Source organism: Pinus tabuliformis, chromosome 6 (assembly GCF_031772625.1).
Source record: "Pinus tabuliformis cultivar Carrire ecotype Pingquan chromosome 6, CPIR1, whole genome shotgun sequence".
In the NCBI taxonomy this organism is placed as follows: domain Eukaryota; kingdom Viridiplantae; phylum Streptophyta; class Pinopsida; order Pinales; family Pinaceae; genus Pinus; species Pinus tabuliformis.
In genome coordinates this window covers 1,886,261,353-1,886,271,806 of record NC_142292.1, presented here as the reverse complement: position 1 = coordinate 1,886,271,806, position 10,454 = coordinate 1,886,261,353, and the positions used below count along the sequence as shown (strand labels likewise).

The following is a 10,454-nucleotide window of genomic DNA, read 5'->3' as shown; positions in this document are numbered from 1 at the left end:
ATTTCCTTGTATTAATGTTAATCTCAATTTTTAAGAAATAATATCGATTTAAAGGGACTTAACTCTATAGGAAATTACAACCTTATTGTATACATAGATAGGTTTTTTTTGACAGAAACGGTTATATTGTATTTATATTCCTCCTGGCTTGAATGCCAAATTTCTGAGTACAATGAGGATGTCTGGATCCTGATAAGTCTCACTTTTGGAAGTGAGGCTATTATTGTAACTTGTGATTTTCCCCATAGCATAAAGTTCTTTAGTTTCTATATCCTCTATTTTCCCCCACTTGGATATACAGACAAATTCTTTTTGGATAAGGCAGTAAAACATGACGGACCACCAGTTAAGGGATGGCTTCCCATGATTCTTTTCCTTCTTTCAACTTGACCCCGGCAGATAGCAGTGCTGCTTTATTTGCTTCACTGTCAGCTTCTTTATTATGGGCTCTCAAAACATGATAGTATTTCAGCTTCTGGAAATCACTTTCAAGGGCCTTGATTCTGAAGATCATTCTAGCTAGATTAAGGTCTGCTGCAGGGGAATTAGAGATCATTGCACCTATTATGATTTGAGAATCTCCTATAACCATTGCTTCCCTTATTTCCAGCTCTTTTAGGCTTTTGAGGCCTTGTAGAAGGGCCAAGGCCTCAGCTTGTGTGCTGGTCATGTGTCCAAGCCCCCAAGCAAATGAGTGGATCTTTATTCCTGTTGGGTTTAGTATGACACCTCCAGTACCTGCTCTGCCTGGGTTGCCCTTAGCTGCTCCATCGAAAAAAAGGAAGTAGCTTGATTGAATTTTGAGCCAGTCTTGGAAGTTAGCTTCTGTTTTCCTAATTTGCCATTCTTTGAGTGGAGGTGCTTTTCTGATTGCTGGGAGAAATTGTAATCCCAGGAAGGAGCCCCAAACATTGTCTTGGTGGGTGAGATTTGCATCATCTTTGATTTGGGACAGACATTCCTTTAATTGGCACTTGATCTTGACTTCAATAATTTTTTGATGCTGTCTGTCATTTCTGAAGGTTCTTCTATTGCGTTACAGCCACAACTGCCAGCAAATGACCTTTGGAAGAATGGCCCAGGCTGATTTGATTAACTGATTTTGAGGAGGAGGCCCAGGATAATTGGAAGCCTAGCTAGCGAAGAGATCAGCCATTGTATGCGGAAGTTGGAAGGAGGGATCCAAGGCATACAACAGGGCGCTCCATATCTGTTTGGCGAAACTGCAAACCAGGAAGAGATGCGCAGCAGATTCTTCACTGTTGCTACACAGGTGGCATATGGAGGGTCCGTTGTATCCCAGCTTCTGCAAACGATCAAAGGTGAAGATTCTGCCATGGCACAGCATCCACGCAAATGTGTCTATTTTGGGCCAAGCCTGAATTCGCCAGATCGCTTGCCATGGCGCTGGGTTTATGGGGACATGTGGTCTCTCTCTGAGCTTAATGTAACCTTTAGCAACTGTATATCCTTTAGATTTATTTCCCCAACCGATTGCGTCCTGTGTATTCCTGTTCAAGGGCGCAAGGCCGTGGAGGAGTCCGGTCAACATCACCCAGTCAGCGACCAGGCGATCTGGCAAATCTATAGTCTTCCAGCCTGTCCATTCGCAGCCTTTCCAGAGGGAGATATCCCAAAGCGTTTTTAACTTATTTCTTTCCATCCACTCCCGTAGCTTGCCCAAATGCACTTTGTCGCTGATCGGATCTGTGGATAGGATTCTGTCAGTCCAAATTTTTGTTTTCTTGCCGTTACCCGAGATCCTATAACAATGTTTTTTTATCAGGGAGGCAACCTTATCAAAGAGTTTGAGGAAAGGCGAGTTAGGCAGGCAGGTTACTTGGTCTAATCTGGAGCGAGGGCCTCAGAGATATTTTTTCCTGAGAGCTGTTTGGGCCCAACCAGAATTGGGCGCGACAATTCTCCAGATGACCTTTGCCACCATTGCTACATTCAGATGACCCAAATTTTTAAAATTAAGACCTCCCTCCCACAGAGGCTTAGAAATTACTTCCCAACTGATGAGGGGGATTTTCCCTTCGTTCTGCTTTCCACCTTTCTAGAAGAATCTCTGAATATGCTCGTCCATTTTTTTTAGGATGATTGATGGAACAAGCATACCTGCAAATTGAAAAGTAGGAAGACTAGTGAGTACTGATTTGATGAGGACGGATTTGCCAGCATAGTTGAGCCAGGTAAAGCCCCACGCCTGAATTTTTTCCTGAAATTTTTCAAGCTGGGGAAGCTAATCTTTGGTTGAGATTCTTTTGTGAACAACTGGGAGGCCCAGATATTTGAAGGAGGTCCATGAAGCGGAGGCTGCGTATCCAAGGCACCTGGAAATAGCAAAGAGAAGTCTAGGCGGGGTATTCCAAATGTAGATGTGAGACTTGTTCTTATTAATAATGCTACCAGAGGCGCTGCTGAATTCTTCCAGGGCAGCTTTGAATTTGGAGGTGGTGGAGAGGGAGGCAGCGCCCAGAAGCAGGGTGTCGTCCGCGAACAGAGCGTGATTAATGTTCTTGACTCCTCTTGCTATACACAGTCCCATTAAATCTTGGTCTTGCATTTTTTTTTTCCAGGACGAAACTGAGAGCTCATGCTTGAATGAAAAATAGCAGAGGGGAGAGAGGACACCCCTGCCAGAGCCCTCTTGATGCTTTAAAGAAGTTCGTGGCACTTCCATTCACAAGAGGGGCAATCCATGGCTCCGAAATGCAAGCCCGGATCCAGTTAATGAAGTTTGATCCAAACCCAAACCTGTTCATAACTTTTAACAAAAAACTGTGTTTTACACGATCAAATGCATTTGCTAAATCAAGTTTAATTACCATACCTTTCTCTTTATGGCGGAGACTTGAGTGGATTGCTTCCTGAACAAGGGTGAAGTTGTCCATTATCTGCCTCCCTTGGATGAAGCCGCCTTGATTCTCCGGGATTATTTTAGGGAGTATATGCTTCAAACGGTTTGCTATGACTTTTGTGATTAGCTTATATCCAATGTTACATAGAGAGATCAGCCGGAATCTGCTAAAGTTGCTGGCCCCTTTTTCCTTGGGAATGAGGGCTAAGAAGGCAGAGTTTGTACTCCCTCCTATTTTTTGGGAGTTCTGAGATTTTCGGATCATTTTAATCAGATCTTTTTCAACAATGGGCTAGCATGTTTGAAGAAATCTGGCAGAGAATCCATCCAGCCCAGGGGCCTTGTCCGGATCCATGTCATATAATGCTTTTCTGACTTCATCTTTGGTTATTTTGGCCTCCAAGATTTCATTCATACCTGGGGAAATTGTAGCTGGGATCGTATCTAAAAGATTTGAAGCATGGTGCTGAACCTTTTCTTCGTTATACAACTTCAGGAAGTGGGCGTGGGCTTCCTTCTTTATGTCTGCAAACTCCTTGAATGTTTCATTGTCCATCTTGATCTCAGAAATGGTGTTATGGCATTTTCTGCTCTGCGCTTGCTTATGGAAAAAAGTTGTGTTTCTGTCCCCTGATTTGAGCCAGAGGATTCTAGATTTTAATCCCCAGTATTCCTCTTCTACAAGACAGGCTTTATTATAGTGATGTTGGAGATGGGCTTCTTGGTCAAGCAGTTCTTTGGTGATTGGAGTATCTTCCATATGAGATTGATGATTGACAAGGGCAACTTTGATATTTTTTCTTTCTGTATCCGGTTTGGGGAGACTTTTGGCCCAATGTTTTAGAGCTCTTTTTACCCTTCCGAGCCTTTCTTCCCATATGTAGAAGGGGGATCCTTTAATAGATTGATTCCAACATTCCTTAACAAGCTGCATGAAATCTGGTTCCTTGATCCAATTTGAGCTGAATCTGAAGGGAATAGGACCCAGGTCAAGGTGAGGTAGTAATTCTAGCTTTATGGGTTTATGATCTGAGATATTGTTGGGGAGAATGTACATTCTTAGTTCTAATCCCAACAATAAATAAGAACTTTGCATGAAGAATCTGTCTAATCTAGCTGCTATATGCCCTGGGCCTATTCTTTTATTGGTCCAGGAATACTTACCGGAAGAGGGTTTGATGTCAATCAAATCCCAGTCTTGCATGAGGTCCTCAGCCCATTCTCTTGCTGGATCACGAACAACGCTACCACCTCTTTTTTCAGATGAGCTGAGAGTGAGATTGAGGTCTCCGACAATGATAGTATTCTCCAGATTCATGAGGTCTGCTTGAAGTCTTATCATATCCCAGCATGCTTTTTTTTACCCAGCGTTGACTGGAGAGTAGACATTGAAAATGCAATGAGTTTCTTCAGTGTTCAGATTCTGTATTTTCAGCAGCAACTAGTGAGTGTTGCTAGCTTCACTGATGACTGCAAATTTGTTATCATTCCAAAGAGTACCAATACCTCCCGAGGCTCCCCTAGCGGAGACTCCTCTTGCTTCACTTTTGAACCATAGTTTCTTGCTTGTTTGCAAGAAGACTGAGTCTTCCAGCTTAGTCTCCTGGATGAGAAGTATGTCTGGGGTCTCTATTCTTATCAGACTTCGTATGGCTTCTTCCTTGACCTTGCTCCCCATACCTCTGCAATTCCAGGAGATGATCTTCATTATTTATGTTTTTGATGGGCTCCCTTGGAGCCGTGAGGCTAGCTTTTCTACATTCTGGGCTTTGAGGCTAGCAATTTTTCCAGAGTGGGCTAGTTGCCTTGTAGTTTTTCTTTATACGTCTCCTCCTCTCTTTTTTCTCTATCCGTTTTTCGGCCTCTCGTGGATCTTCTTACCGAGGCTTGGGACTCACCTATTTCTCCTTCCTCTTCTGAGTCATCTGTGGTCTGCTCTTCTTCGTTGTCTTCATCATTCTTGCTTTTGGGAGTTTCCTCATTTGTGTCTTTGTTGGAGGCTGAAGGAGTGCCTTTGCTTGAGGAATCGGGGATTTGTTTCCCAATCTCCTCTGTGGGTTCGGACTCCTTTTGGATCCCTGCATCCTGAGTTTTCTCTTGTTGAGAGTTGAGCGGATCAAACCGATCTCCTGAGGGTGGTGAAGTATGTTGAGCAGGTGGTTGTCCTTTGCTACTAGGTCCTCCCGTCTTCCTGGGTTTGTGGTGCTTGATTTGATTCCATCCATCATCCTTTCCCTGCGCAGCCTCGGCGTTGGATGGGCAGCCTCTGGCGAAATGTCCATACTCGTGGCATTTCCGGCATTTGAAGGGAAACTGCTCATAGTCCAGCTTCTGCAGATGCGTCCAGCTTCCAACATTTATCATGATGGCCTCACGGAGCCCTACCTCCAGATCTACTTCTACGCAGATCAGGGCGCAGTCGTATTGGTCCTTATTGTTCGCTTGATCAATGAATTTCCCCAGAGCATTTCCAAGATGGCGCAGAGAGTCCCAATTCCAACAATGGACTGGGAGGTTAAGGAGTCTAACCCACACAGGGACTGCGTTAGGAACTTCGACTGCTAGATCAAAGTCTGGGGTCCATTTGTTAACGTACAAACCCCGAGGACCCATAATGTAGGGGCCGTTTCGGAAGATCAGTTCTTTGTCCTCCTTTGCTGTAAATTCAAAGAGGAAGTAGCCTCTCCCCAGGAAGTAAGAGGTGACGCTTTCTCTGATCAGCGGCGCCCAGTTTCTGGAAACCCAGCTCTCCGTGGATTTGGGGGACGGCCAGAGCCCCGTAAACTGACCGACGAGGGCTCGTTCGGACAGCGAGAGAGCTACTTGCATCAGGGTTTCAGGCGGAAGAGAGATTGCAGGGATATCCTCCATTTTTTTCACAAATTTCGAAGGTTTAGGGGCTTTCTTCTTAGGGAGCCCTGCCAGAAGCTGCATGAAAGCCTCTGAAGGCGAAAGGGGTGGTGGAGGAAATGGACCCTGGGGCGAGCCCAGAGTCTCCATGATCTCAAGATTAACAAGATCGGATCCTGCCCAGACCTCCATAAACACCCAAAGATTCAAATGGATCCGCCCTCAGGGCTGGGCGCGCGCACAAAGGATGAGGCCTCCAAGTCCGGCTATCCAGATCTGCTATCAGATCTAGCAGAGGTCGATGATCTAGGTTAGCAGAGGAAGACGAATATCAAATGATCTAGATCTGCTCAATCCACTAAGGGAGCAGATCGCGCAGGGAGGCGGCCTGCGAGGGCCGAGGCAGTTCGGCGATCTCGCTTTCAGACTCGGCCACGGTCAGCGCAAAAGGAAAACATGGGTTCGTATACATAGACAGGTTATCCTTGTTTACTAAGTCAATAATTCTTCTATCTAAAAATAAACTCCTATGTAAATTTATGTATTGAATTGTGTAATTTATGGTGGACAGTAACTCTTCGTAAACATAATTAGTTATCTAAGTGTAATTTTGGTGTGCACTAACCTCAGTAAACTTCTATATAAATTTATGTAGTGAATTGCATAATTTATGGTGGGAAGTAACTCTTGGTAAACATAATTAGCTATCTAAGTGTAATTTTGGTGGGCGCTAACCTCAGTAAACTACTATCTAAATTTATGTAGTGAATTTCATAATAATTAGTCATCTAAGTGTAATTTTGGTGCGCACTAACCTCAGTAAACTTCTATATAAATTTATGTAGTGAATTGCATAATTTATGGTGGGAAGTAACTCTTGGTAAACATAATTAGCTAGCTAAGTGTAATTTTTGTGGGGACTAACCTCAGTAAACTACTATCTAAATTTATGTAGTGAATTCCATAATTTATGGTAGACAGTAACTCTTGGTAAACATAATTAGCTATCTAAGTGCAATTTTGGTGGGCACTAACCTCACTAAACTTCTATATAAATTTATGTAGTGAATTGCATAATTTATGGTGGGCAATAACTCTTGGTAAACATAATTAGCTATCTAAGTGTAATTTTGGTGGGCACTAACCTGAGTAAAATTCTATATAAATTTATGTAGTGAATTGCATAAGTTATGGTGGGCAGTAACTCTTCGTAAACATATTTGGCTATCTAAGTGTAAATAATGTCCTAAAAAAAAGTATTTCAACTATACCATAATGTAAAACCTAGAATTAATAAATTTGACTAAGTTTAATAATTGCAAAGCTATGAGAAGAGTCTATGAGTATGAAAAACCCTAAATTTATAATTTAGTTCAAACATTTCTTATAAGGAATAAAAGATACACAGATTTCCAGTTGTGTTTGGTCCCTTTTTTTGAGCCTGCTCTCTCTGTTTTATGCATTATCTACAACATATCTCAGAGCCCAATACGTTTATGCCATTGATGCATATAAGTTAATAAGAATAGTTCTGAGAGGTAGTAGCCTTATGACAAAAATGATGAAATTAAAAGGTATTCTAAAAAACCTCTAAGAAACTTAAGTATATTTGTTTCCAATTGGTGATGATGATGCTACTGCTATTGGTAAATAATGTAGTCAAAAAGTTGAGAAGGACAATTCCACTCATTTAAAGATTGCAAAATTTGGAGGAGTGTTTTTTCGTAAAACGAGCTAATAGGCTGTGAAATTTAACTAGTTTTTTTTAAAGGTAATAAATGTCGATTTGTTCTCAACAGAGTGTTAAATGGTTGGCTTTTGAACCTTTTTAGTGAAAAAAAACTTTTCCGCTTTTACTAACTTCAAAAATTTTAGAAAATTCTGTATGTATTTTTGTTTCTACCGAGTGTCCACATTCCTAGTTTCTATGGTGTAATTTTCTTTTTATTTACAAAATCCACTATCGTGTAAGACTAACTTGTATTTTTTTTTTTTACCCCGTGTCCACATTCCTGGTTTCTATGGTGTTTTTTTTTTATTTTTATTTCCAAAAACCACTATCCTGTATGACTGACTTTAATCATTTGCTTGTTCAACCTTTGGAATTTCTTTTCTGCTAGTTGTATCAATTTCTCTCATTATTCGCTTTACAATTTCTTAAGGTCAACCATGTTAATAATTGGAGTTTTTAAAATTAATATTACAAGCTTATATTGCGAAATCTCCTAATTTCGTTGAATTTGAAGATGATGTTGTCTTGTCCGTGAGACTTTTGCTGTCAATTGATATATAGCAACATCTGGAAGTTAATTTTTTAATTATTTTCTTATTTTGCCATTCACCCAAGTAAAACTAGGCAAATAAGGTCCACCGAGCAATCTATTAAAGAGCAAGAAAATAAAATAAGACGTTGGTTGAGACAAATGATTTGGTGAATGCTGCCCAAAAGAGAGAAGCACATTTTAAGCATAGGTAAGTGTAAACACTTTGGACTTGCCTACAAAAGACAAGCCTATAAATCCCAGCAGAAGACTATCCGTTTCGTAAAAAAATGAAGTTTATGTTTGAAAAACTGTAAGTAAAGATATACGCTTTGGTGTGTCGGAGAATCCATGTTGCTGGGGATGTAGAGGCTTGAGAAGGAGCTTTGCGGATTTCTGTTGCAGCTAAGCTATTTGAGTTCTTCGAGGACTTATAAGTTCCAAGTTAACTTGTTCAATCTCATCAGCTCTAAAAATTGTTAGAATTTGTCTACATAATTCAAACTGATTTATTTTCATCATAGGTTACTCTCAGTATCCATCCTATGAACGGTGGAAAGGGATGTGTATTTTTCCAAGGCCTAGACAAACTAGGGTGAAAAAAAAATCAAATTGTTTAAAAGCTATCCGGCATATAAACTTTTAGCTTCATGATGATTGTATTAAGATTATAATTCAAATATATTTCCAATCAACTATTTTATTTTTTTTGGATTGTTATTAGTTGCTTTAGGATTCATATTTTGATCTAGGGCTTTGTTGGGTTGGTGGGATTTAGGCCTTGGATTTTGAAACTTTGCTCTGATACCATATGTGAGAATCCATCTTAGGGTCCTCTAACTAAAAACTAAATTTATTTAATTGAAACACAATAAAAAGGGAAATAACTTATTTATTACTCAACATTTATTGGATGACAATATACAATTAAAATTTATTTGCAACATACTAAACAAGTAAGAATTTCATTGCGATCATCTACATAAGTAATCAATAAATGGAACAATACTTGTTCCAGTGACTTGGTTGAGATGCTCCCGAATCTGTTGGAATTCTCCTGTCGACTACCTGACTAAATTTCCCTCCCAGCCAACTAGGAATGATTTCCAAGCCCAAGGAACCTCCACAGGTTCCCTAGCCCTCCGAGCCTAGTCCAACTAGATGTAATGTGTCCAAGTTAAACAAACACTCTCCAGATCAAAGTATGTATTCCCTCATTTATGTTTCCATTCTCTCCCTTCTCTTTCTCCACATTAATCCCCCAAAACAAAATCCTCCAAAACAAAGCCAATACCAAGGATTCTTCCCTTCTCGTGTCATCATTCCTCCTCTTTTATGTCTCTTCCTCCCATCTACGTTGTTGGATACCTATAGTAATAGGTTTCATATTTCATGATTGATTATTGAAAATCCAAATATGCTCTGCTTTGTTACTACAAAGATCCCATATTTCCAGGAAATCAGAGGTGTAGGAAATACTTCAAATATTGAGGACCTTATTACAAATTTTGTGGATGATTCAACAGTTCAAGCTGGATCATGCCATGTTTCAATTTTGAGTTATAGAATAGAGAAAGAAGTCTGTCCAAACAGCTTAATCTTGGCAGATAAGTAGTTCAGGTAGAGAAACAAAGGTTCCCAAAAGTCTAATCTGGGACCTTGGAAGAGATAAGGGTAGAAGCAGATAGAGAAAAAAGGAAAAAGCCAAAGAAAAGAAAAGGCAATTGAGGGTTGCAAGTCTAAGTGCCCCTCCAAGAAGAAACTAAAAAATGTTAGGTGAAATAGTTGGGTAGGCAGTTGTGGTTGCAGAAAGGACAGGTTCACCATTACATAGTTGTCAAAGATATTTTGCCAAGGCAATGGACATATCAGCAAAAAAGGTGGTGAATTTCATGGATTCACAGCAGAGAGCATCACTAACTTCACTTTTTCCCCTCTACTCCATCATTAACATCCCCTTTCTCAAAGATTCCCCTCCTTCACTTTACTAACTCCTAAATCTACTATTTAACTCCCTTATTCTACCCCTTGCCCTAATAGTAATAACACTAAGGTGTATAAAGCCCTAAATGTTATATATTCCCTCCCCTAGGCATAATAGCCGAGAAATCTGCAAAGAGGGATCATAGTGGCATCTGGCCACCATGGTGAACCTATCTCCGATACTCTCCCTTTGCTGCAGATCATTTCCCCTCAAAAAATACCTTTGCATGGGTAAAAACCCCTCTATAAACCCCTCTAGCCCACAAACCCTCCGCAAACCTTATAAAAGGCAAAATTCCGCCTTCAGCACGCCCCCAAATGCAAGCGCGGGTGGTCAGAAGTTGAAACATTTGAAAACCATGTCAAAAAACCCACAAACAGTTAATATTTCCGCCGCCCTATCCGCCGTGCACCTTACACCTCCGCCAGCCGTCGGATCAAGCCTTCCAGATCCGACGGCCCACAACAATATCGGAGCGCTATCCACGTCCGCACGT

The 10,454-nt window shown here is 40.9% G+C and overlaps 1 protein-coding gene across 1 annotated transcript; it reads right to left on the bottom strand.

Annotated features, from left to right (window-relative positions):
- Positions 1-346: 346 nt before the first annotated feature.
- On the bottom strand, positions 347-670 carry LOC149266704 (uncharacterized). Its single transcript, XM_089409056.1, has one exon. The coding sequence runs from the start codon at positions 668-670 to the stop codon at positions 347-349; it is 324 nt and encodes a 107-aa protein (XP_089265182.1).
- Positions 671-10,454: the final 9,784 nt, after the last annotated feature.

Excerpts from the sequence above, each read along its gene's own strand:
- LOC149266704 (XM_089409056.1), bottom strand. The coding sequence starts at position 670 with ATGACCAGCACACAAGCTGAGGCCTTGGCCCTTCTACAAGGCCTCAAA.